At 40.1% G+C, this 27,313-nt stretch overlaps 1 protein-coding gene across 2 annotated transcripts in view; it reads right to left on the reverse strand.

Annotated features, from left to right (window-relative positions):
• rsrc1 (arginine/serine-rich coiled-coil 1) overlaps window positions 1-27,313 on the reverse strand; it is a 324,374-nt gene that overhangs the window by 163,007 nt on the left and 134,054 nt on the right. For both annotated transcript variants that reach the window (XM_034169327.1, XM_034169326.1), the window contains exon 5: window positions 26,956-26,992. In XM_034169327.1, coding sequence (XP_034025218.1) covers window positions 26,956-26,992 — 37 coding nt within the window. The remainder of the gene's footprint in view (window positions 1-26,955; window positions 26,993-27,313) is intronic.

Below are 27,313 nucleotides of genomic sequence, written 5' to 3' on the forward strand. Positions count from 1 at the left end.
TATATATGTTTGTGTGATGTCATATATCAAGCCTTATGCTTGATATATGACATCAAGAATAAGGCTAGAGGTCTAGAATGGAAGTGGCGTAGTTCAAAATTAGAAGTATTCCACCTTGCATGGCGTGATGCTATCTTAGACTATAAGCATGCATTACTGGCGACAAAGCTCTCCTTTTACAGCACAAGATTTCCTGGATTACTTTGAGAAGAAAATAGAAGACATTAGGTTAAACATATCCCAGCATGTCTCAATCCAGCCACTACACCCTACTATTGACGTGGGGGCATTTACTGAGGTATTACCTAGATTTAAGCCTCGGTCCCACCGAGTGAAGAAGGAGCCACGCACCCTGTTTTTTTATGTTTCGTGAGCTATCGTGGCATTATAGTGGCTCAGAGTGGCTCTTAGAGGCATTATCTTCAGTTAACGAGGGTCCTCTCTGAGCGTGGCGCTAATTTCAACATGTTCAAAATTTAGCAACAACAGCGTGGCGCAGTTTGTGTTCGAGTTACTGCGACAGCTTAGAGGCATTTGTATGGTGCTTACGAGTCTGCAAAAAGTCCATTATCCGTGTGCCTGGCACCTTCGCAGGACCTGAGAGGCTATTTTTGGAGCGGCGGCTCCTCTTGCGCACACAATTGCACCTGCTCTGTGCGCTGGACTCTATATATTTTGTAGTGGATTAATCATTTTCTGCCAAACCTTGGATGTTGAAAACACTTCTAATCACTTCTGGCATCACAGAGGACTGTTTCATCTGGACACTTTTTTCCCTCTCTTTCCTGCTCCATGTGGGATATATTTTGAACAGCTTAAGGTAATTATTTTAAATGTTTTTTATAGCTTGATAAAACAGTTCCTTGCTGTAAAAGTATGTCTGTATGTTGATGTCTGTTGTATGTAAAAGTATGTTGATTTAATATCTTGTTAATGGATCACTGTGTGCGCGCACTGAGGCAGGACCTGAGAGGCTATTTTTGGAGCGGGTCTCCTCCTTTGCGCACCAAATTCCACCTGCTCTGTGCGCTGGACACTATAAAATAATTATTTTGTAGCAGATTAATCATTTTCTGTCAAACCTTGGATGCCGAAAATACCTGTAATCACTTCTGGAATTAATGTGTCACATGAGCTCCGCTGTGTGTGCGCACTGAGGCAGTGACTCATCATCACGCTTCAAACGAGCATTTAGGCAGAACGCCAGCTCACAAAAGAGTGATATTTCAGTCAATATTGGACGAACACAAAGTTAAAATTTGGGTGACTGCGTGAAAGTGGATGTGTGTTTAAAGCCATGGAAGATAATAACTCCAGTGGAGCAGCTAAGAGCAGGAGCTGTGCAGCAATACAGGTGGAGAGCGCGCAAAAGACCGATTTTGAAGACAACACAAAGTTAAAAGTTGTATCATGGTGACTTGTAAGCTGCGGAAGAAATAAAGAAATATATATATTGAAAATGATCCACAGGTGTATATAATAAAACGGCCACCTCATTCTGTATGCAGAATGGCACCGCGCGCAAAAGAGCGCTTTTGCAGAAATAAATGGGCGAACACAAAGTCAAAAGTGGAATCACGTTGTAAAAATGATTGTGTTTAAAGCCAGGGAAAAAATAAAGCCAGCAAGCCACGGATGGAATGGAAGCCAGAAAGAGCAGAGAGGCGGCTGTCCATGAAAGGACAACAGCAGCGCGTGAGCAAAAGAGCGCTTTTGCAGAAATAAATGGACGAACACAAAGCTAAAGTGGAATCATGCTGTAAAAATGATTGTGCTTAAAGCCAGGGAAAAAATAAAGCCAGCAAGCCACGGATGGAATGGAAGCCAGAAAGAGCAGACAGGTGGCTGTCCATGAAAGGACAACAGCAGCACGCGCGCAAAAGAGCGATTTTGCAGAAATAAACGGACAAACAAAGTTTTGTGTGTTTGAAGCCGCAAAAAAAAAAAAAAAAAAAGCCAGAGAGCCGCGGAGCCAGCGAGGAGCAGAGGCGGCTCTCCAGGAACCCGTGGTTCGGGTCTAGCTGATCTGGTGCATTACAGGTGGACTGCAGCCTGGCGCACAGCGCACAACTGCGGAACTGTGATGGAGTGTCTATTTTTGGACTGCGTAAAAAAAAAAAAAGAAGGGACATCTTTAAATGCTGCTGTGAATCTGTGAATTGAAAACCCACACTTTCAAGGGACCAGGTGTGGGAGGGCTGGAGGTTTGGACCAAACTCATGCCTAAACGTGCGCCAACATGGCGCTATCATGGCACTACGTGGCTTAGTGTGGCTGATGCGAGCCATTCGAGGCTGTAATGACAGATCGGTCGTGGCTCACTAGAGGCTGCTACGCGGCACATGCGGGGTACAGAGAGGCACATAGTGGCACCTTCATAGTGCATACGTGATAGATGAAAACATGGGTCATTCTTCAAATAATCACCCCACACCCATGCGTGGCTCCTTCATCAGCCTTCATTATTCGGTGGGACCGAGGCTTTACAGAATTTAAGAGTATCTCTCTAGGCATGCTGACGAAACTTTTGACGTCAACAAAAAGCACAACCTGTTTATTTGATCCTACACCAACAAACCTGTTTACTGACTGTGCTGGAAATGATTAATCATTCTTTAACTTATGGATCTGTTCCTAAATGTTTCAAATCTGCAGTGATTAAAGAAACCTAATCTTGAACCTAGTGTATTGAAAAACTATTGGCTGATATCAAATCTAAAATTCTGGAAAAAGTGGTGTCGTCTTACTGAGAATAATCTCTTTGAGCCACTGCAGTCCGCTTTTAGAAAATATCATTCCACAGAAACGGCTTTCACTAAAGAGGTGAATGATCTTCTGCTTGCAATGGATTTGGACACCACTACGGTTCCAGTGCTGTTAGATCTCAGTGCTACATTTGATACCGTGGATCATCATATTTTATTCGATAGGCTGGAAAATCATTTTGGGATTACTGGGAGTGCCCTTGCATGGTTGACGTCCAGTCCTTGACCAGTCGTTCTCACTGTGTTTGTACAGTAACACTACCTCTAACCTTGGTGACATGAAATTTGGGGTTCCACAGGTGTCCGTCTTAGGCCCCCTGCTTTTCTCCCTTTATATAGCACCCCTTGGGTACATATTGCGGCGTTTTGGGATTACCTTTCACTGCTATGCTGATGATACTCAGTTATACATGCCAATAACTGCTGGTAATCTCATTCACATAAAATCCTTAGAAGACTACCTTGCATCAGTGAGAAGTTGGATGACTAGAATCATCCTACTTTTAAACTCTGATAAGACTGAAATGATGATTCTTGGTCCAGTGAGACATCAGCATCAATTTGACCAGTTAACGCTTAGCCTAGGCTCGTGTGTTATATATCGCACTGATAAAGTGAGGAACCTTGGGGTAATTTTTGATCCTACATTGTTCTTTGACCTCCACATTATAAATATTACGAGGACTGCTTTCTTCCACCTGTGAAATATAGCGAAGATTCGTCCTATCCTGTCTATGGCTGATGCTAAGGCCCCGATCCATGCATTTATCTCTTCTAGTTTGGACTACTGCAATGCTCTATTTTCTGATTTACCGCAGTCCAACATTAGGGCTCCAAGTGGTTCAAAATGCTGCAGCCAGACTTTTGACATGAAGCAGAAAGTGTGACCACATTACATCCATTTTGGCATCTCTTCACTGGCTTCCTGTTCCAGTGAGATCAGATTTTAAGGTTCTGCTACTAGTCTATAAAACTGTTCACAGACTGGCACCTAGCTACCTAGCTGACCTAATTAAACCTTATGTACCAGCCCGGGCTTTGCGTTCTCAGAGTGCAGGACTACTTTGTGTCCCTAGGGTGAATAAGAAGTCTGCAGGTCACAGAGCTTTCTCTTATCATGTCCCTGTTCTGTGGAATGATCTCCCTGCGTCAATAAAACAGTAAGATTCTGTGGAGACTTTCAAATCCAGACTTAAGGCGCACTTATTTTTCCTTTAGTATTGCTAGCATACTGGCATAGTATAGTTCTACGCTTTTTACTCTTTTAATTCATTTTATTGGGAAATGGAGCGTGCCATGGCCTCAACTTTACCTAAATTCTGGGTCTTTTAGTGAAGCTTAGGGCTAGTGGCCGGTGATCACCTTAGTATTTCCTGTTTTTCTTGTTGTTTAATGCTGGCAAATTATACTGTATTTCTTGTCTTTCTGATGCCTGATTCTGTTTTTTCTCTCTGTTTAAGGTGCAGCTCCATCCAGAGATGGCTGTGGTATTTGTGCTGGAGACCCTCCTGTTCTGTGCACCAACAGCGTTTCCTGTATATTCGTTCTGTGAATTATTCTGTAATTTGTGTCTATAGCATGGCCCAAGCAGAGGGTCACCCCTTTGAGTCTGGTCTTCTTGAGGTTTCTTCCTCAGAGGGAGTTTTTCCTTACCACTGTTGTTCTGGGGGTTAGTAAGGTTAGACCTTACTTGTGTGAAGCGCTTTGAGGCAACTCTGTTGTGATTTGTGTTTATGATAGATAAAAGTTAAATGGACTGCATTTATGTAGCGCTTTCCATCTGCATCAGACGCTTAATGTGCTTTACAATAATGCCTCACATTCACCCCGATATGAGGGTGCTGCCATACAAGGTAGTTAATGCACACCGGGAGCAACTAGGGGATTAAGGACCTTGCCCAGGGGCCCTTAATGATTTTCTTTGTGCACGTGCACAAAGCTGCGGAAAGTTTACAACAGTTTACAATGTGTTTCAGACAAGTTTGCACTTGTGCAAGACAGAGTGCATGCAAGTGCGCGGATCAAAGTCGTGCGAGCGTCAGGACACTTTAAGGCTTAAATTTTCTGCAGTTTTTTTTTATGCTAATAAAGATACTTTGGAATAAGTGATGCACCGAACAGAGAGTGACTTGATATAGTCCGTTCGCCGCCCTGCTCTCTAAATATTGGAATCTGCATTGGCCATTGAAAAACCCATATCAGCCATTCACTATTTAAAAGACCTTTTTTCGTACATGGTTCCAGTTTATGTATGTAAAAGAAGGAATCGCGTGCTGTGCTGCCACCTACCGAACACTGGCACCTGTTGGACGGTTGAGGAATGTGAATCCATATCAAATTATGAATTTTATATTTAATGGATACAGCCAGTACAGGGACTGAATGTGCACTAGCATGAATATACTTACCCAAAAGTTCACAACAGCAACATCTTTAGAAAATCTGATATTGCCTGCATTGTACAGGTTTTTCTCCTCTGCTTCCTATTCTCGTAAGTGTAGGCTAAAGGAACACCTTTAAAAATATAATTTTCAACTGTATTAAGAATTATCTGCTTTGCTATTTTTGTCAGCAGCACCACCCACTCCCTACAATCGAGTAAGACAAACTCTTGCCCTAAGAGAGAGGAAGTCCAGTAGGCTTGCTACAGGCCTCCTGCTTATTCGATCACCTCGCTCCAGTGACGACGGACATGCTGAGACACACTTAGCTGAGCCTAAGTGGTCAGCGCCTGTCCCATTAGTCAAAAATAAACACTTGCCATTAGAAAAATAAATAACCTTCACTCAGCTTGGTGAAAACAATAGTACACTGTGTCGAGTGAGGCATTGCATGCAGGAAATTTAATCTATTTCTGGTCATGTTCTGGTTTAGTGGACTATTAGGGCCTCAGGCCAACCAGACATAGATGATTCAAGGCCGTTAAAGCCCATGGAGGGAGGGCAGGGGTCAGACAGGCCATCGATGGTCAGATGGGTTGGCCATTATCGCATCTAAATGATTCACTCTTTTCTTCCAATGTGGTGCAATTTATGATTATGGCGAAAGAGTTACAGAAGGAAAAACAAAATAAACTCTCCATGCATTGACTTTTAAAAGTTACTACAGCAAGGTTGAATGGAAGCACACATCAACAGACAGCCAGACAAGAAGACCAACAAGTGGTCAAAGTTCATTGCTTTAACAGAGTCTGACGCAACCATCTGTCCACGTGTGGCTACTCAATCTACCAACTTAACAATATTCAGTTCAAGTCTCTGTACTGGCACTGGTGATAAATAAACCAAAGAAAGGAATGAAGACATCAAAAAGAAATGGTGAGACAACAAGAGCAATGAAGAGACTTGAGAGAGAGAGAGAGAGAGAGAGAGAGAGAGAGAGAGAGAGAGAGAGAGAGAGAGAGAGAGAGAGAGAGAGAGAGATACTGGGCTCTTCCCTGATGATTTGTTTGAGCTCTGGAACAGACAAATACAGCAAACCATCATCTCTCAGGCAGCATCAAGCAGCAGCAGCAGCTCACCACTGGTACAACTCAAAAAATAAGATTTATATGACACAAAGTACAAATTAAAAAAAGTATGTTTTTAAAGTAATCAGTGTTGGGATGACTAGCTGAAACTAAACAGAAAAACAAGCAAAAAAACAAACATAAATACAGTCTGTCCAGAAAGTGTTCACAAAACTTTACTTTTCCACATTTTGTTAAGTTACAGCCTTACTCCAAAATGGAGTACATACTTTTTTCCTCAAAATTACAATACCCCATAATGACAATGTAAAAAAAGGTTTGTTTGTTTTTTTAGATTTCTGCAAATTTATTCAAAATAAAAAACTAAGAAATCCCATGTACATAAGTATTCACAGCCTTTGCCACGAAACTCAAAAATGAGCTCCGGTGCATCCTATTTCCAATGATTAGATTAGATAGAACTTTAATGATCCCTTGGGAAGGCTCCCTCAGGGAAATTGCAGTTCCAGCAGCATTGTATAGCGGCATACAGAGTAAGAAGCACAAGGAATATCAAAAGTGAAAGTCAAAAAACAAAAATCCTTGATCATCCTTGAGATGTTTCTACAGCTTAACTGGAGTCCACCTGGGGTAAATTCAGTTGATTGGACATGATTTGGGTCTGCTCCCAGACTACCAATAACCAGCAAAAATCTATTTAAGCATAAAAATTCAAAAAGAAAAAATAATATAGCACCTTCAACTGCACCACAGACTAAAACAGTTAAATGTGGTCTATTAAACATTAGGTCTCTCTCTTCTAAGTCCCTGTTGGTAAATGATATAATAATTGATCAACATATTGATTTATTCTGCCTTACAGAAACCTGGTTACAGCAGGATGAATATGTTAGTTTAAATGAGTCAACACCCCCGAGTCACACTAACTGTCAGAATGCTCGTAGCACGGGCCGGGGCGGAGGATTAGCAGCAATCTTCCATTCCAGCTTATTAATTAATCAAAAACCCAGACAGAGCTTTAATTCATTTGAAAGCTTGACTCTTAGTCTTGTCCATCTAAATTGGAAGTCCCAAAAACCAGTTTTATTTGTTATTATCTATCGCCCACCTGGTCGTTACTGTGAGTTTCTCTGTGAATTTTCAGACCTTTTGTCTGACTTAGTGCTTAGCTCAGATAAGATAATTATAGTGGGCGATTTTAACATCCACACAGATGCTGAGAATGACAGCCTCAACACTGTATTTAATCTATTATTAGACTCTATTGGCTTTGCTCAAAAAGTAAATGAGTCCACACGCCACTTTAATCATATCTTAGATCTTGTTCTGACTTATGGTATGGAAATAGAAGACTTAACAGTATTCCCTGAAAACTCCCTTCTGTCTGATCATTTCTTAATAACATTTACATTTACTCTGATGGACTACCCAGCAGCGGGGAATAAGTTTCATTACACTAGAAGTCTTTCAGAAAGCGCTGTAACTAGGTTTAAGGATATGATTCCTTCTTTATGTTCTCTAATGCCATATACCAACACAGTGCAGAGTAGCTACCTAAACTCTGTAAGTGAGATAGAGTATCTCGTCAATAGTTTTACATCCTCATTGAAGACAACTTTGGATGCTGTAGCTCCTCTGAAAAAGAGAGCTTTAAATCAGAAGTGCCTGACTCCGTGGTATAACTCACAAACTCGTAGCTTAAAGCAGATAACCCGTAAGTTGGAGAGGAAATGGCGTCTCACTAATTTAGAAGATCTTCACTTAGCCTGGAAAAAGAGTCTGTTGCTCTATAAAAAAAAGCCCTCCGTAAAGCTAGGACATCTTTCTACTCATCACTAATTGAAGAAAATAAGAACAACCCCAGGTTTCTTTTCAGCACTGTAGCCAGGCTGACAAAGAGTCAGAGCTCTATTGAGCTGAGTATTCCATTAACTTTAACTAGTAATGACTTCATGACTTTCTTTGCTAACAAAATTTTAACTATTAGAGAAAAAATTACTCATAACCATCCCAAAGACGTATCGTTATCTTTGGCTGCTTTCAGTGATGCCGGTATTTGGTTAGACTCTTTCTCTCCGATTGTTCTGTCTGAGTTATTTTCATTAGTTACTTCATCCAAACCATCAACATGTTTATTAGACCCCATTCCTACCAGGCTGCTCAAGGAAGCCCTACCATTATTTAATGCTTCGATCTTAAATATGATCAATCTATCTTTGTTAGTTGGCTATGTACCACAGGCTTTTAAGGTGGCAGTAATTAAACCATTACTTAAAAAGCCATCACTTGACCCAGCTATCTTAGCTAATTATAGGCCAATCTCCAACCTTCCTTTTCTCTCAAAAATTCTTGAAAGGGTAGTTGTAAAACAGCTAACTGATCATCTGCAGAGGAATGGTCTATTTGAAGAGTTTCAGTCAGGTTTTAGAATTCATCATAGTACAGAAACAGCATTAGTGAAGGTTACAAATGATCTTCTTATGGCCTTGGACAGTGGACTCATCTCTATGCTTGTTCTGTTAGACCTCAGTGCTGCTTTTGATACTGTTGACCATAAAATTTTATTACAGAGATTAGAGCATGCCATAGGTATTAAAGGCACTGCGCTGCGGTGGTTTGAATCATATTTGTCTAATAGATTACAATTTGTTCATGTAAATGGGGAATCTTCTTCACAGACTAAAGTTAATTATGGAGTTCCACAAGGTTCTGTGCTAGGACCAATTTTATTCACTTTATACATGCTTCCCTTAGGCAGTATTCTTAGATGGTATTGCTTAAATTTTCATTGTTACGCAGATGATACCCAGCTTTATCTATCCATGAAGCCAGAGGACACACACCAATTAGCTAAACTGCAGGATTGTCTTACAGACATAAAGACATGGATGACCTCTAATTTCCTGCTTTTAAACTCAGATAAAACTGAAGTTATTGTACTTGGCCCCACAAATCTTAGAAACATGGTGTCTAACCAGATCCTTACTCTGGATGGCATTACCCTGACCTCTAATAATACTGTGAGAAATCTTGGAGTCATTTTTGATCAGGATATGTCATTCAAAGCGCATATTAAACAAATATGTAGGACTGCTTTTTTGCATTTACGCAATATCTCTAAAATCAGAAAGGTCTTGTCTCAGAGTGATGCTGAAAAACTAATTCATGCATTTATTTCCTCTAGGCTGGACTATTGTAATTCATTATTATCAGGTTGTCCTAAAAGTTCCCTAAAAAGCCTTCAGTTAATTCAAAATGCTGCAGCTAGAGTACTGACGGGGACTAGAAGGAGAGAGCATATCTCACCCATATTGGCCTCTCTTCATTGGCTTCCTGTTAATTCTAGAATAGAATTTAAAATTCTTCTTCTTACTTATAAGGTTTTGAATAATCAGGTCCCATCTTATCTTAGGGACCTCGTAGTACCATATCACCCCAATAGAGCGCTTCGCTCTCAGACTGCAGGCTTACTTGTAGTTCCTAGGGTTTGTAAGAGTAGAATGGGAGGCAGAGCCTTCAGCTTTCAGGCTCCTCTCCTGTGGAACCAGCTCCCAATTCAGATCAGGGAGACAGACACCCTCTCTACTTTTAAGATTAGGCTTAAAACTTTCCTTTTTGCTAAAGCTTATAGTTAGGGCTGAATCAGGTGACCCTGAACCATCCCTTAGTTATGCTGCTATAGATGTAGACTGCTGGGGGGTTCCCATGATGCACTGTTTCTTTCTCTTTTTGCTCTGTATGCACCACTCTGCATTTAATCATTAGTGATCGATCTCTGCTCCCCTCCACAGCATGTCTTTTTCCTGGTTCTCTCCCTCAGCCCCAACCAGTGCCAGCAGAAGACTGCCCCTCCCTGAGCCTGGTTCTGCTGGAGGTTTCTTCCTGTTAAAAGGGAGTTTTTCCTTCCCACTGTAGCCAAGTGCTTGCTCACAGGGGGTCGTTTTGACCGTTGGGGTTTTACATAATTATTGTATGGCCTTGCCTTACAATATAAAGCGCCTTGGGGCAACTGTTTGTTGTGATTTGGCGCTATATAAAAAAATTGATTGATTGATTGATTGATGATTTGGAAGGGCATACACCTGTCTACATATAAGGTCCCACAGCTGACTGAATCTCAGAGCACAAACCAACCCTGAAGTCAAAAGAATTGTCTGTGGACCTCAGAGACAGGATTGCCTCGAGGCACAAATCTGGAGAAGAGTACAGACACATTTCTGCTGCTTCGAAGGTCCCAATGAGCACAGTGGCCTCTATCATCCGTAAATGGAAGAAGTTCGGATCCACCAGGACTCTGACAGTTGGCCGTCCATCTTAACCGAGTGATCAAGGAGAAGGGTCTTTGTCAGGGAGGTGACCAACAACCCGATGGTCACTCTGTCAGAAGAAAACAGGCACCAACCCTACACTGAAGCATGGTGGTGGCAGCTTTATGCTGGCCTGAACCCATCTATGGAACAAATTCTACTGCAACTCAGTAGGTGGTATGTCAATAACATGGAACTGTACAACATTTAACTGAGAAAATATACACAGTGCATTACATCATTACAAATTTATCTGTAATGTTTCAGCATCGTATTGTGAAGTATGTGCTTACAGTGACAGGCAGATGTTTACATGTACTCATGGTAATATTAGGCTCTAAACTGTTTCTTTAAACTGTTTTGTTTTGGTTTTTTGGTGAGGAGAGGGTGATAGAATGAATGTATAACAAACATCTTTAATAGTAAAAAGCTGAAATTTGGTCCACAAGTTTTAATCTATTATGGGTCTCCAAAAATTGACCCAGTGTCAAAATTCTACACACAGGGTTCAAAATATACAGCAGTGTTCAGAATAATAGCAGTGCTATGTGACTAAAAAGTTTAATCCAGGTTTTGAGTATATTTCTTATTTACATGGGAAACAAGTTACCAGTAGATTCAGTAGATTCTCACAAATCCAACAAGACCAAGCATTCATGATATGCACACTCTTAAGGCTATGAAATTGGGCTATTAGTAAAAAAAAAAAAAGTAGAAAAGGGGGTGTTCACAATAATAGTAGTGTGGCATTCAGTCAGTGAGTTTGTCAATTTTGTGGAACAAACAGGTGTGAATCAGGTGTCCCCTATTTAAGGATGAAGCCAGCACCTGTTGAACAAGCTTTTGTCTTTGAAAGTCTGAGGAAAATGGGACGTTCAAGACATTGTTCAGAAGAACAGCGTAGTTTGATTAATAAGTTGATTGGAGAGGGGAAACCTTATATGCAGGTGCAAAAAATTACAGGCTGTTCATCTACAATGATCTCCAATGCTTTAAAATGGACAAAAAAACCAGAGACACGTGGAAGAAAACGGAAAACAACCATCAAAATGGATAGAAGAATAACCAGAATGGCAAAGGCTCACCCATTGATCAGCTCCAGGATGATCAAAGACAGTCTGGAGTTACCTGTAAGTGCTGTGACAGTTAGAAGATGCCTGTGTGAAGGTAATTTATTTGCAAGAATACCCCGCAAAGTCCCTCTGTTAAATAAAAGACGTGCAGAAGAGGTTACAATTTGCCAAAGAACACATCAACTGGCCTAAAGAGAAATGGAGGAATATTTTGTGGACTGATGAGAGTAAAATTGTTCTTTTTGGGTCCAAGGGCTGCAGACAGTTTGTGAGACGACCCCCAAACTCTGAATTCAAGCCACAGTTCACAGTGAAGACAGTGAAGCATGGTGGTGCAAGCATCATGATATGGGCATGTTTCTGCTACTATGGTGTTGGGCTTATATATCGCATACCAGGTATCATGGATCAGTTTGGATATGTCAAAATACTTGAAGAGGTCATGTTGCCTTATGCTGAAGAGGACATGCCCTTGAAATGGGTGTTTCAACAAGACAATGACCCCAAGCACACTAGTAAACCAGCAAAATCTTGGTTCCAAACCAACAAAATTCATGCCTCGCAAATGTGAAGAAATCATGAAAAACTGTGGTTATACAACTAAATACTAGTTTAGTGATTCACAGGATTGCTAAAAAAGCAGTTTGAACATAATAGTTTTGAGTTTGTAGCGTCAACAGCAGATGCTACTATTATTGTGAACACCCCCTTTTCTACTTTTTTTTTTACTAATAGCCCAATTTCATAGCCTTAAGAGTGTGCATATCATGAATGCTTGGTCTTCGATTTGTGAGAATCTACTGAATCTACTGGTACCTTGTTTCACATGTAACAATAAGAAATATACTCAAAACCTGGATTAATCTTTTTAGTCACATAGCACTACTATTATTCTGAACACTACTATACTTTGATTATTAATTAAGTGGTGCTGAAAGTTCCACAACATCTTTAAACTTACCAAGTCCTCGTAATTTCCTATTAGTGATGATGACTGACTGCAATCTCCAGCTTCTCTTTACAACATAAAAAGTGTTTGTTTGACAGCATTCATTGGATTGACCAATGCACGGTACAATGGGAAAGTCATGTCGTGCGCATGAGCCTCCGTATGCCGTACAAATGTACGTGGAACGCAGTAAGAGTACCTAGACAGCTGCCAGAATGCAGCAAGAACAATAAGAATGCACTTATAAGCCGTACGATTGGGACCGGATTGCAGTTCAGCAGAATATACTCCAACAGCATTCAAGGTGCACTCAGGCACACTGGGGACATTCAGCCAGGGTTCGACATTGTGGACACATGCTGAACGTCCCCTGAACAATGTCATGAATGGCATATTCACGCCGTCTGATTGTTTAGAATGCAGTCACACTTCGGTCAGGCGGCACTTTGATTGTCGTTCGAGATTTTTCCACTTCAACTGCACCCCGAATGTTTTGAACATGAGCAAAACATTCGGGGCGGCCACACGACCCTGCCCGACTGTTTGGATCATGCTCAGAATGCTGTCCGACGGCCGAGAATGCACCTTGACACCTCCTCAATGTGGGTCGAATTTTCATTCAGCCTCTAGTGTGACGGGGGCATAAGGAACAATACAGGATCTACCAACGCATCCATAAACCTCTTTGAGCAAAACTGGGTGAAAGATATTCAGTTCCTGTCCTCAAGACCTCAGTGTCCTTCAGATTGTGTTTTTGTTTCAAGTCTTTTCATAGTGTACATATTTTCTTAAGTATAATGTAATCTTTTTCTTGCATTCTCTCTCTCTCACACACACAAACACACTTTGTCAAAGGAACTGTTCGGCGGCGCTTGGAAGATAGCTTGAGTGTGTTGATTTTGAAGAAGGGGCTTCCTTCTTGGATGGAAGCATCTCAGTCTATGGTAGTAAACCCTTGGTCCTAGTGACGCTCCCCTGCAACATGGTCGGCTTTTCTTCATATTTCTATTAATAACGTCTATCCTTACACAGTGTGACAAATAAGTGTATATCTCACATTCAGTAAGATGACATTGTTCTACACATTTTGATAAGAAAAAACATAGGTATTATATGCAAGAGAATTACCATAAAAGGGGAATTTCCTAAGGAATGGCAAAATAAAGAAATTACCATTAGAACTCTGACGGTTAAAAATTGCTTGACTGTAGACAGTAACATTGGTGCTTTGGTGGTTCCTGAATTGTTCCTGACCATCTCAACCAATTTACTCTCAGCTGAAAGTGACAGTTTGAGTCTGTGAAATGTTAATTTTCTATTTTATGCTGCTTTCTTGGCAAGGCCTATTTTGCAAGAGATTTCCAATTTTCCACCATTAAACAAATAAAATGAAAAATTTAACATCCATTTTATAAGTCTTAAATGTATGAGCACTGCTCTTATGTTCTATTAGCATGCAGTTTCAATAACACACAAAACACATCTTAATTAACTCTATTATGCTTGAGTCAATGTTATCAATATTCATCTCATATGTTTAAAGGTTTCATCTGTTTCCATTTTCATTCATTTTTTTTCATTCCACCAAACATACAGATATAGCCCATACCCAAAAGAGGACAGGGGAAAACAGAGCTCATAGAAAATGCAATATTTCTGTTTTTAATATCGAGGTCTATAAGATCAGGGTAGAGATGGGTTCCATGGCAATATGTTTATTTATATATTTTATATGGTGGAGGAAAAAAAAATTGAACCATCAGTGTTTGTATTTGGGAGGCCTGGCCACTGTATCTGAGCTCATCTTATATGAAAAATAATGTTGTGTATGGCTATACTTTTATATATAATGGCAATATGGGATCAGGGCTCTTTTACAATGTGCCATACTTCAGGCTAGGCCTAACAGCATTTTATGGCCCGCCAGCAGTTCATCTTCATGTCTCAGGCAGGCATGAGCACTGCATAATAATGTCGTTTCCTGCCCCCAAATGCTATTTCACAGGCTGAGGCTCATTTCTCAAACTTCACCACTTTTACAATTTCCCAAACTTTTATTCCCGTCATTATTACCAACAAGATTTCATTACGTATTTAGAATGTAAACAAGTCTGAGTAATGACACTCCCCCATCTCCCTGGAATCATTCCCACTGATGGCTCTGCTGCTATTTCAATGTGCACATTTGCACGCAGACACACAAGCGCAAACAAATGCACACTGACATGCGTGCCCGTACAAACACATGAAAAGCTACACTCTGTGGTTTTCCGAAAAACAGAGCATATATACTCTCATAAACTGCCCGAGCTGAGAGAGAACTTAACGGCATTAATTTACGGCTCTATGTGCATCTGTGTGTTTGTGTGCACATGCATGTTTGCGTTCTTGACAAAAAAAAAAGGGGGGGGGGGTGTTGTGAAGGGGAGAGAAGGAGAGTTTCATACTCAACTCACATAAATCATGTAGAAGAAAAATGAGCAAATGTGCAGGCTAACTCATCTTCTCCCCATCCGGAGAAAATGAAATTCACTGGAATACCTATCAAAACTGCAATCATCCAGAGATAATATCTTCTTTGGTCTATCTGCACTTTCCGATTTAATTTCCTCCATGCCCTTGACATCCAGCGATACCATTAAGATGAAGCGCATACAGTAAGGGAGTAGTTCTCACATTTTGATATATGACATCTCTGCGCTTAATGTAATATCATCATTTGAAAATTAATGCAATCTTTCTTTTGTTTGGGGGTGTTTTTTTGGAAACACTCGAGGAGCGAGCCATGACGAGACAGGCAAGGCGATGAAGAGCAAATGCTGATGGGGGGGAGGAGGTGGTGGGGACGTACTAAACGGAGACACACAAAAAAGAGCGAAATGGCAGTAAGGAAAGCGGAAAAAAGTGTGTGGAGGGGATGGTTTGTATTTTGTCGGCCCCCCTCCTACTCTCGACACCATTCTGTGCCAGAATGACATGCAATTATGTTTTGGTCTGCCCCAAGTCAGAGGTCACTCAAATTACTCCATCTTTTAGCTGTGTTGTCAAGATGAGATGGGGGGTGAGGTGCCCCCCCCAAACCCTTCCACTGTCCCCATGCTTCCACATATCCTCCCAACCCCCACCGCCACATCAAATATCATGAAATCATTAGTGTAATAAGCAAGGAAATCAGTTTGCAGATCACCCTTCCTCATCCCCCTTTATCTATCCTCTCTCTCTCTCTCTCAGCTGTTTTCACGTCTTTATCCTATACAATCATAATAAGCACGAAGAAAGAGACACAGCGAAAGACACACAGGGCGCAAAAGTGATGTGGGTAAAGTGAAGTCTTGAATTGGGGGGGGCGCAATTTTTCCGTGCACTAATCAGCTCGCTGTCATTTCCATGAGATGGCAGCTTTGTCACTTTTCAAACATGCATGTTCTGTTGTGCCCACACCTGGCGCTGCCTATCTGTCGATATGCACTCAGGCTATTTGCCTTCCTGAACTCTTCACCTCAACAAGGGACACTTATAGGGCATCAGCATGTCCTGACAAAAAACATGTGTCCAACTGTCTGGTAACTTGCTACCAAAAGAGGTTCTGGGTTCTAACGTTCCCATATTGAGCTGCGTGATGTATCTCTGGATTACTTTGCGCAGCCAGCAAATTATTTTACATTCAAGACAAAAACTTTATCAGCATGCACGGGTAAAGTTAAAGTGTTGACTACTTGTAGTAACACACAGGGTCTGAGGGGTTTAAGTCATTTTTGTCGTAACATTAATTATTAACAGTTTCAAACTGCAGCTGAGTGCTAACCACAGCTTTCAGCATAACTAAAGAGAAAACTACCAGACAGAAGGTCTGTTGAACTGTACAAGGAACATTTACTTACACATGGTGTATGTACGCTATGTTTACTTAATGCGCTAATGCCCCAAATAAAATATGACTTCATATTATGATTCGGTGGAAAAGGTTCTGTGCAAGAACTCAGATTCAGCAACACCTTGCCTATGATTATAAAGCTTAAGGACCGTGTTTAACATTTGGTGCCGAGACGTTTCATGCACTATAATGCAACCATATATATATATGACAAACCTCCCGATGATGTCACACACAGTTTTTCTGAAGAGCAGTTTGGAAGCTGCAAATGTCACCACTGGCCACTGTGGCAGTGCCAAACTTCACCTAACTCCTGGCGAATCTATAAATGGGCAAAGACGTGGTGCATGAGTCCACCATGACTTGGGCAAGTTGAATGAAGCCTGAACTTCAGTTCAGGTGTTTGATTACCACATGTTTTTTTTTTTTGTTTTTTTTTTTTTGTGGACTGCGCAGTGGCGGGGGTGGGTACTGAAATGTATGACTAAGTATGTTGCCTCGGTAAACACTCCACATCACCGAACTACCTGTACGAATGGCGCTAATATATAAATTAAATAATAAAATTTCACTCAATAGAAATACTGGAGTACCAGTTGACCAATAAATGGTCAAATAAAATGCTCAAAATGGACAAACACTCATCTCCACTGTGTCAAGTCCACAGCAACTAGCAGCCACTGCTAGCAGGGTCCTGACTTCTGCACACAGCTGTCACTTAAAGCAACCATGCCCTAATTATTTGCAACTATATGGCTTAAAATAGCTTAACTTTGTTATTTAAATTTTTTTGTACCAAGATGAAAACATGTTTATTCCTGCTGTAAAGTTTGACATTTTAGCATGGGGGTCTGTGGCCAATGACTGTCTTTTGAAGCCAGCCTTAAGTGGCCATTCATTTGGCACTTCTGTGTTGGCTTCATTTTTCAGTAGAGGAAGTTGGGGCTTGGATGCAGCCGAGAGGGAAAGTTGAGATGTGGGACGTATTCAATAATAAATGATAAGGATAATGCCTTAGGCCACAAAATACTGACCGGTGGGTCATAGTTTGAGGCTCCTACTCTAGATCATGACCCTAGCTCAACCTGCAGCCCCGGAGTGACCTGTAAACCAGCACCTTCTGCCTTCCATCGTCATGTCCCATTTAACCTCTCATCAACAGACCCATAATGGATCCCCCTGTCTCCCTTCTCATTCCTTTACCCCACTTCTCTTCCACCTTTCCTCGGGCAATGGGCACAGTGGGATGACTGGTACAGCTGCTGATTGAGCCAGTAATCCTGATGAGGCTGATTCTTCATGTATTGATTGAGCTGCCGGCTTTCTTCTACTTTGCTCTAAGAAGTTGTGCATCTGGACTGATTAGCCGCTGTAGGCCACCTCTTTGTCTATCACTCCATTTCTCCCAAAGCAAGGAATCTGCAGACTCAAACTTAGATCTTTGTATAAAAAAAGTGTGCATGTGTGTGTGAATGTGCAAAAATCAGAAACTAAGGCACACCACTGGGAGCAATTAGCTTTTGTCTTATTCTCTTCATTCCTACTCACTCAATTCATCAAAATAAGAACACAAAACAAAAGCAAACAATAAAATAAACCTCAGAACACATAAATCTTAATTGCTCACCTAATTACTGTGCCAGCAACTCACTCATGCAGTTAACTGAACAGGAGGAGGTAATGTTAGTATTCACTGTAAAAAATCAAGCCCTGGAAAATTTGAACAGAGGCTTCATTTCAACAGTGAAATTATTATTACTGTTATTTTTAATATATTGTTTTTATTCATTTATTTACTTATTTTTTGAAGGGTTGCTTGTTTGTTTGCCCCAGGCAAGGAAGTTGTGTTTTATGCCTGCATCTCTTTGTTAGCTTATTGGTTTGTTAGCAGGAAAACTCAGAAACAAAAGACTTAATTTTTACAAAGCTTGTTGAAAAGGCTGAACTTCGCCTGGAACAGAAACAATTACGTTTTAAGACAAACAGAGCTTCAGAGCTAGCAAATTTTGAAAGAACTTTGTTTTTATATTGCAAGGTATGGGTGTTTATGAACCGATTTTCATGAAACTTTAGGAAACAGCTCCAGTTAAAAAAAAATAATAATAATTTGGTGCGGCTGAGCCAGGTATATTAGCAAAGAGGGGAAAATGGAAGACTTTTTTTTATATCATTTTTGAGATGGGGCATTTTTCCAAATGAAACAATTTTCCAAAAAACTGGAGAAAAGGTCTGTTTGGCCTGGAGAAGATAATACTACATTTTGAGGTGGACTTGGCAAATTAAAATTTATTGACTTTGTGTTACTTTACACTATCGGATATTCTGGGTCGTCACAGTGGTGTGCACTGAAGAAAACTGATAGAGAGCATCCTCAAGGATAGCTGGTTGAAGGAATAATATAGGCTTTGGACACAGTGGCACCAAAACTGTAAATATGGTTGATGCACCAGTCTTAACAGTAGTATATCAACATTACAGTTATAAATGCCTGTTTAGAGGTTGAAATCTACATGGATATATGCGTATGTGAAGTATGGAGGGAAACAACATTTCAAACAACCCTGCCTCACAGGGAGACAAGCTCCATTATTTACAGTTCCCCGTCCCGAATCGTAATCAGAGACTTGCACTCTCTCGGCAACTGACTGCAAGGGTGCAATCTCCCCATAACCATAAACACCACAATAAATTCAAATTCTCATTATTCAGATATTCAAATTCCAAAAGACATACACCAAAATACACACTAGTAAACAAGTGTGTGTGTGTGTGTGTGTGTGTGTGTGTGTGTGTGTGTGTGTGTGTGTGTGTGTGTGTGTGTGTGTGTGTGTGTGTATTTTAATTCCTGGGCCACTGTGAGGAGTCAAATGGCTAAAATTCAAACCAAACATGTAATCATTTTGAAGTTATATTTACATTTTTTTTTAGATCTATCACAATTCTCAATAAATTATCTAAAATATATTGTTAAAAACAAAGATAGTCAGCCCCTTCGGCTGCTCTCTTGTTCTCACTCAGGGTCGCCACAGCAAGTCAGAGGAGGATCTGTATGAATGTTGAATTGTTAGATGTTTTACACCGGATGCCCTTCCTGACGCAACTCCATGTTACATGGAGAAAATGTGGCAGGGATGGGATTTGAACCAGGAAACTTCCACACTGAAACCAAGTGCACTAACCACCTGGCCACCTGCTTGTTAAAAACACTATTATTTAATCCATACCATTTTTCCTCAGCCAATGCTCTACACAATACCTACTCCAAGCAGCAGATGGTGCTTGATTAGAACAGAGTGTGTGTGTGTGTGTGTGTGTGTGTGTGTGTGTGTGTGTGTGTGTGTGTGTGTGTGTGTGTGTGTGTGTGTGTGTGCACACGCGCTATTGACTGAAAACTGAAGAAATTAGAGGGCTTACAAGTTAAAGGTTTTTCCTTTCATTGCATTTTATTTTGGAAAATGCTTTGTATATTTTTTCAATTTTCAATTTCAATTTATTTTCATTTATATAGCGCCAATTCACAACAAAGTTGTCTCAAGGCACTTCACACAAGTAAGTAAAATTGTATGAGGTTAGAAAAAGGGACTCACATAACTGTTACGATTATAGGTTTTATTGGCGTTGTAGCAGCAGGAAAGCACAGGATGGGAGTTGTGTGTTTTAAGAAGTACCACAAGTATTGTCAGCTATGACATTTTGGTCATGTTATGCATTTCCCTGCATGATACACCACAGGTGTACACAGGTGCGTGAGTGCTAAGGACCCCAGTAGCTAGAGAAGGCCAAGGGAATGCCTGCATTTCACCTGAATGGGGCAGATAGATGGTGATTTTGGAGATGTGGGAACAGACTGGTTGTCTGCCTGGATGGTTTCCATCCAGGATCCAATGCATTTCTGTGGTGTCATGGATGCGGCGAAGCACAGTACTAGCACATATTCCCAGACTTGACTTGATTTTATCAGTGTAACTTGACTCGTCACTGTAACTATAACTTTACCCTCCTGGTCATTTTAACCATCTGTCCTTGTGAATACTGGACTGTATATGTTGCTTAGCTGCAACATTTGTGACAGTATATGTTCAGAACAATTCTTAGCTGTGCTTGTGTTTTATTTGTTAGTACTGCCAAAGCAGATGGTCACCCCATGGAGTCTGGTCTAATTGAGCTTTCTTCTCATAACCAAAAATTGCCAGAGTTTTTCCTTACAACTGCTGCCAATGTGTTTGCTCAATGGATGGGGTAAGTTTAAACTCTTGCTCAACTGTAGTCCCTTGAAATAACTTGTGGTATGATTTGGCACTGTAGAAATAAATCAAATTAAATGGAAGATACATGATCTGCTGCAACAAACACAAATGAACAAGGACAGGCAAAATGCAGTTAAAATAACTGCATTTAAAAACTTTTAGGGACAACAGAGCCTTTGCTCATTTGACTTCAGTCTTTCTTCAACATGTTTAAAAGGTGGTTGACCAGGTTGGATGCACCACTTTCTTCAACCTGTTAAAAATTGTACTTTTTATTTTTACTTGGATCAAAATATTCAAACAGGTACATGTAGTGCAGATTAAATTGTTCAAAATTAAAATAGTTACCATCAACCCATTTTATTTCAAATGTATGAAACAGACATTGCATTGGGGCTGTCTGAATGGAGTTTGCATCAAATCAGGAGATGAGAGGCGATATCAGCCTTGTGCAAGAACCACTAGAAATCTAACAATCAATATGCATCAATCAATATGTTTGCATATGCTGTATCTGCACTTACATCTTGGCAAACAATAGATAGCCTTTATCTAATGTTGATCCCAGGCACTTTATAGTCCAAGAAAACATGTTGGCTACTACGAGGCTACTATAGGCTACTAGAACCATCCCTGGTTCTCAAGACCAGGCACCTAAGTGGCTTTACTCTACTCTATTCTACTCTTCCTTTTTTAGATATACCTTAGTATACACTAGTATAGTTCTACCTTAGAACTGGAAGATATTATACAACCCCAATTCCAATGAAGTTGGGACATTTTGTAAAATGTAAATGAAAACAGAATACAATGATTTGCAAATCCTCTTCAACCTATATTCAATTGAATACACCACAAAGACAAGATTTTTAATGTTCAAACTGATGAATTTTATTGGTTTTGTGCAATATTTGCTCATTTTGAAATGGATACCTGCAACATGTTTCAAAAAAGGTGGGACAGTGGTATGTTTACCATTGTGTTACATCACCTTTCCTTCTAACAACACTCAATAAGCGTTTGGGAACTGAGGACACTAATTGTTGAAGCTTTGTAGGTGGAATTCTTTCCAATTCTTGCTTGATGTACGACTTCAGTTGTTCAACAGTCCGGGGTCTCCATTGTCGTATTTTGCACTTCATAATACGCCACACATTTTCATTCGGCAACAGGTCTGGACAGCAGGCAGGCCAGGCTACTACCTGCACTCTTTTACTACAAAGCCACGCTGTTGAAACACGTGCAAATGTGACTTGGCATTGTCTTGCTGAAATAAGCAGGGACGTCCCTGAAAAAGACGTTGCTTGGATGGCAGTATGTGTTGCTCCAAAACCTGGATGTACCTTTCAGCATTAATGGTGCCATCATAGATGTGTAAGTTGCCCATGTCATGGGCACTAACACACCCCCATACCATCACAGATGTTGGCTTTTGAACTTTGTGCTGGTAACAATCTGGATGGTCTTTTTCCTCTTTTGTCCAGAGGACACGACGTCCATGATTTCCAAAAACAATTTGAAATGTGGACTCATCAGATCACAGCACACTCCACTTTGCATCTCAATTCATCATTTCAAATGAGCTCGGGCCCAGAGAAGGCAGCGGCGTTTCTGGATGTTGTTGATGTATGGCTTTCGCTTTGCATGGTAGCGTTTTAACTTGCACTTGTAGATGTAGTGACGAACTGTGTTAACTGACAATGGTTTTCTGAAGTGTTCCTGAGCCCACGCGGTAAGATCCTTTACACAATGATGTTGGTTTTTAATGCAGTGCCGCCTGAGGGATCGAAGGTCACGGGCATTCAGTGTTGGTTTTCGGCCTTGCCGCTTCTGTGTGGAAAGTTCTCCAAATTCTCTGAATCTTCAGATTATATTACGGACTGTAGATCATGGAATCCCTAAATTCCTTGCAATTGAACATTGACAAACATTGTTCATAAACTGTTGGACTATTTTTTCACGCAGTTGTTCACAAAGTGGTGATCCTCGCCCCATCTTTGCTTGTGAATGGCTGAGGCTTTTGGGGATGCTCCTTTTATACCCAGTCATAACACTCACCTGTTTCCAAACAGGTGTTCTTTGAGCATTCATCAACTTTCCCAGTCTTTTGTTGCCCCGTCCCAGCTTTTTTGAAATGTGTTGCAGGCATCCATTTCAAAATGTGCAAATATTTGCACAAAAACAATAAAGTTTATCAGTTTGAACATTAAATATCTTGTCTTTGTGGTGTATTCAATTGAAGATAGGTTGAAGAGGATTTGCAAATCATTGTATTCTGTTTTTATTTACATTTTACACAATGTCCCAACTTCATTGGAATTGGGATTGTAGAAGACATACCTTATACCTTACTGAATTTTCATAAATACATAGTAGCAGTCCTTCAAAGACATGTTTTAATAAAAAAAAAAAAAAAAATCCTAATCCCTTACTACTGTTCCAAACTAAATGAACAAATTTAAACATTATGACAACAGCAATACAAATTAGCTAATGGCACTTACTGTGTAAAGTAGTAGCCGATATATTTTCTTGCTCTGTAAAGTGCCTGGGCTCAACATTAGATAAAGGCTACCTAATGTTTGCCAAGATGTAAGTGCAGATACAGCATATACAAACATATTGATTAATGCAATTTATGCATGTAATCGTCTACTGAATAATTCAGAAAACCTTTTATAGCTACATATATCAATCACATCCTGAGACCCTCCTATCCTCATCTTATCCCAACACAAGGTAGACCAACAGAAGCTTTCCACTGCAGCAGAGTTCCATCTCTTCCACCACAAAAACAGCTTTGATTTGTAATACTGATGTGAGCAAAACAGACAAAACCATTCTTCTTTACATCTGGGAATGTGTTTCCCCAACATGAGAAACAGCTGATAATTAAGAATTCTGGATTAATGCTGGGACAGGGTCACTGAAATCTAGGGTCAACTTTATTTGATCTGCTGCTAGCTGAAGTAAAACGAGTTTGTGAAAACTGTTTGAATTTCGAGGTCAGTCATTCGCGTGGCATATTCAGGGTCATTTGTGTAGTGCATGCTGGGGCGGGGGGTCATTTGCGTAGGGTGCTGAGAGCTGCGGTTTAGTATGCACAGAGGCGAGGGAGGGAGGCTGTGTGACATCCACAGAGAGCCGGGACCCACTCTGACCCCTGTCTATAATTCATCCCCTGGAATATGGGGCACATCAAACCTTGGATCTTTCCCACCCAAAAAGAGGAGAGAGAACCTCTTCACTTTGTTGCATGGCACTATGACCCCATATTAAAGCAAGTAGCAAGAAAAACCTTTGAAATGCCAGCCATTAAATTTTCAGGCTGTCCCAAGAGAATGTTTCCGGCAGGCCATAGATTTGTGGATAGAGGAAGACAGAGGAACGGCCCCATGCTGAGAAGGGGAAACTGAGCATGTGTCTGGGTGTCTCTGGGACCGATACTATTGTCTGAAAGGGAAATCATATTTTCCCTTCATAAGTACACACAAGTTTCACAAATAACTCATTTATAAGGGAGAGGGGGAAAAAAATAAAATCACAAATACTGCCAATTACTGGCAAAAATTTGCAACAGACTCAACATTTATTTAGACAGCAAAGACATTTAAAGTACAAATGGCCAAATTATTTGGCAAGAAAGTTTTAAAAAAATCTAATACTCATCATATTTTGATACTATTTTCCTAAACAGTCAAATTTGCAAATTAATATTATTGTTATCATTATCATCATCACTATTATTATTATTATAAGTATTATTATTATTAGGACAGGACTACAGGATTCCCATATTTTCCTGAGTATACATCACAGGTGTTTTTGTTTGTTTGTTTTACTTGTTTGGGATGCCCTGCAACTACACATACTGAAAAATCACACATTTGTTATTAATAATAATAATTATAATGACTATTTACATCAGACTTTCTCAGGAATCAAAGCACTAAACAAAATAAATTAATAATAATAAAGAATAAATGGCAATAATAACAAGTACACTAAAACAATGCACAGACATTCCAAATTAAAGCGTTGACAATACAGACAAAAGGTGCAACTTAGACTCCTGAAAGCACGTAGCCGAACAAATCTGATTTGTGTGTGTGCATGGAAACAAAGCAGCTCCAATAATAAAGATAGTTATAATTCATATCAATTCAATTCAATAGTCCATCAATAGTCTCCCTAAGCAATGGCACAATGTTGCTGTGCCAAAGCCTTGACATTTTTCTGAAATGCTGATGGGATGTGGCTTTCTGTTCTGGTTTTTCCCCCCAACTTGTAAAATTTAACCATTTTGAGTTTTTTATTATTATTATAATTACTGTCATTTTTAAAGGCTGGTGGACTGGGTCCCTACGTGCCTTTTTTTTTATCCCTCAGCTGGAGGTTGAACATGCAGGCCTCACAGTCACTGTTTTTTTGTTGTTGTTTTAAAGTTACCGTGTTTGTGAAGCATTGTGTGTTGCTCAAAAAAGCGAAAATTAAAAAGCGAAACACTTGGTGTGAGTCTGAACAAAACAGACAGCAGACAGCTTCGACTGTGGATACCCGGCCGTCGGTTCAATAGTCACTCACCATGTCGAGCAGACCGTGTGTTTTTTAATAATAGACAAACACACTGCTTCACTTTAAATGTGCAGTAAGTCTACTTCAGATGATCAGTGTGGAGCCTCTTTCTCTTAAAAGGCTTTATTTTACTCTGTGTCGCATTGGAAAGCAGCAGCTTTAAGGGCTAAATTATTAGCTGTTACATGGCCTGAGCGCATGCTCTAGTCTTCTGTTGTTTTTATGGGGACGTTACAGTGCCACACACAGGCCTGGCATATGTACTACAACGTTAAACAAAGCTTCGAGGCATAGAATTTGCCTCCACTATTTTTTTTTGTAATTGAATTATTCGAGTAATCGTTTCAGCCCTAATTTATTCACGAGAAGAAACATGAAGTGTGAGGTAATGATTTCATAAATAAATAAAAAGACATTTTCAGTTTCCAAAAATTGCAGGTTTAGGAAGAGTTAAAGGTACTATGAATGATTTTTTTTTTCTGCTACTAGATCACACTTGTGCTACACTTCAGAACATAAACAAAGCATCCCTCCTCAGCCACTCCTCTTCAAATGTACCTCTTCCCACCCTCCCACCTCCACAATGAGCAAAATAAACAATAGCTGGACTCTTTTAACAGGTCAAACAGGTCTCTATGGGTTAAAGGGCAAATGTATGTGGATTCTTGTCCAATCATGTTCTTGTCAGGGGCATCTTTTGCCTCTAGATGTCATTTTTGGATGTATTTACAGTAACCAGCTGCTGTCTGCAATCATGAAAAAATATTCAACAGCTATGTAGTAAATACTGAATACTGTATTTTCCAGAGTATAATTTGCATTTTTTTGTTGTTGTTTTTTTTACTAGTCTGGGAGACCCTGCAGCTTATATTCAAGTGTGACTTATATACTGAAAAATCATGCATTTGCTATTCATTATAGTAACTATTTATACAGGACTTTCACATGAATGAAAGCATGAAACAAAATAAACTTCAACATTAAAAGAATATATGCCAATAATAAGAAGTAGATTACAGCAGTGAAAAAAATCCCAGATTAATGATCTTATAATACAGAAAAAAGGTGTGACATACTCCAGTGTGACTTATATATGGGTTTTTCCTCTTCAAGAGGCCTTGTTTAACTTATACTCCGGAAAATACAGTACTGCTGTCTCTTTACAAATGTGTGGAGGGGCAACCGTTTCACAGGGCAGGACTCACATGCATTAAATGCTCGCCCAAGGAAACCCCATGCAATATATGTGCATGCGCAGCCACATTGAAAATGTAAGCAGGGGACAGAAAAACTCAGAGCACAGAGGGAGTGTTGTTGCATTCTCTGCATAGGACACCATTAAGCTGATAAATATTTTATCTAAAAAATTGGCTGCTATAGTAACATTTAAACAATATTCATATCACCTTTACGGTTGGGGATAGAGAATGAGGGTACATAAATGCCATCTGACATGACAAAAGAATACCCAGTGTGTTTGGGAAAATTTGGGAGGCAAAATAATTATTACGAAGGCTGGACCAGGCCCCAGGCAAGAAAACTGCTCTCCCTCATTGCCTGTTTTCTGTGTCTCTGCCTGTTAGATGCAGGTTGTAGAGGTTTCATTAAGCATGCAAATATCAAAGTGATATTGTGTGTGTGTGTGTGTGTGTGTGTGTGTGTGTGGAGAATAAGCGAGATGAAGAATAGAACTTACCAGATGTTCCAATCGTGCTTTGATGTTCTCAGCTTCCCTGCAACACAACAACACATTTCCCCCACTGTAAATATAAAAGTGGTGACACAAAATGGCATTAAAGTAAGAGAGCATTCACACAGACATTCACAAAGATTACACCAATAAAAAAATGCAACAGACACATGAAAGAAAGGACAGAAATACTACACATTTTAGTGCACTTAAAGAGTTCAGAATCAGAATAGCTTTTATTTCACAAGTATCCACAGAATACAAGGAATCTGACTTGGGTTTGAGCTGCACTCTCTCTGTATGACATATATAATTATACACAAAACACTGAACAATTACAGTAATAAAATGTGCAAGAAGATAA

Source organism: Thalassophryne amazonica, chromosome 4 (genome assembly GCF_902500255.1).
Source record: "Thalassophryne amazonica chromosome 4, fThaAma1.1, whole genome shotgun sequence".
Lineage (NCBI taxonomy): Eukaryota > Metazoa > Chordata > Actinopteri > Batrachoidiformes > Batrachoididae > Thalassophryne > Thalassophryne amazonica.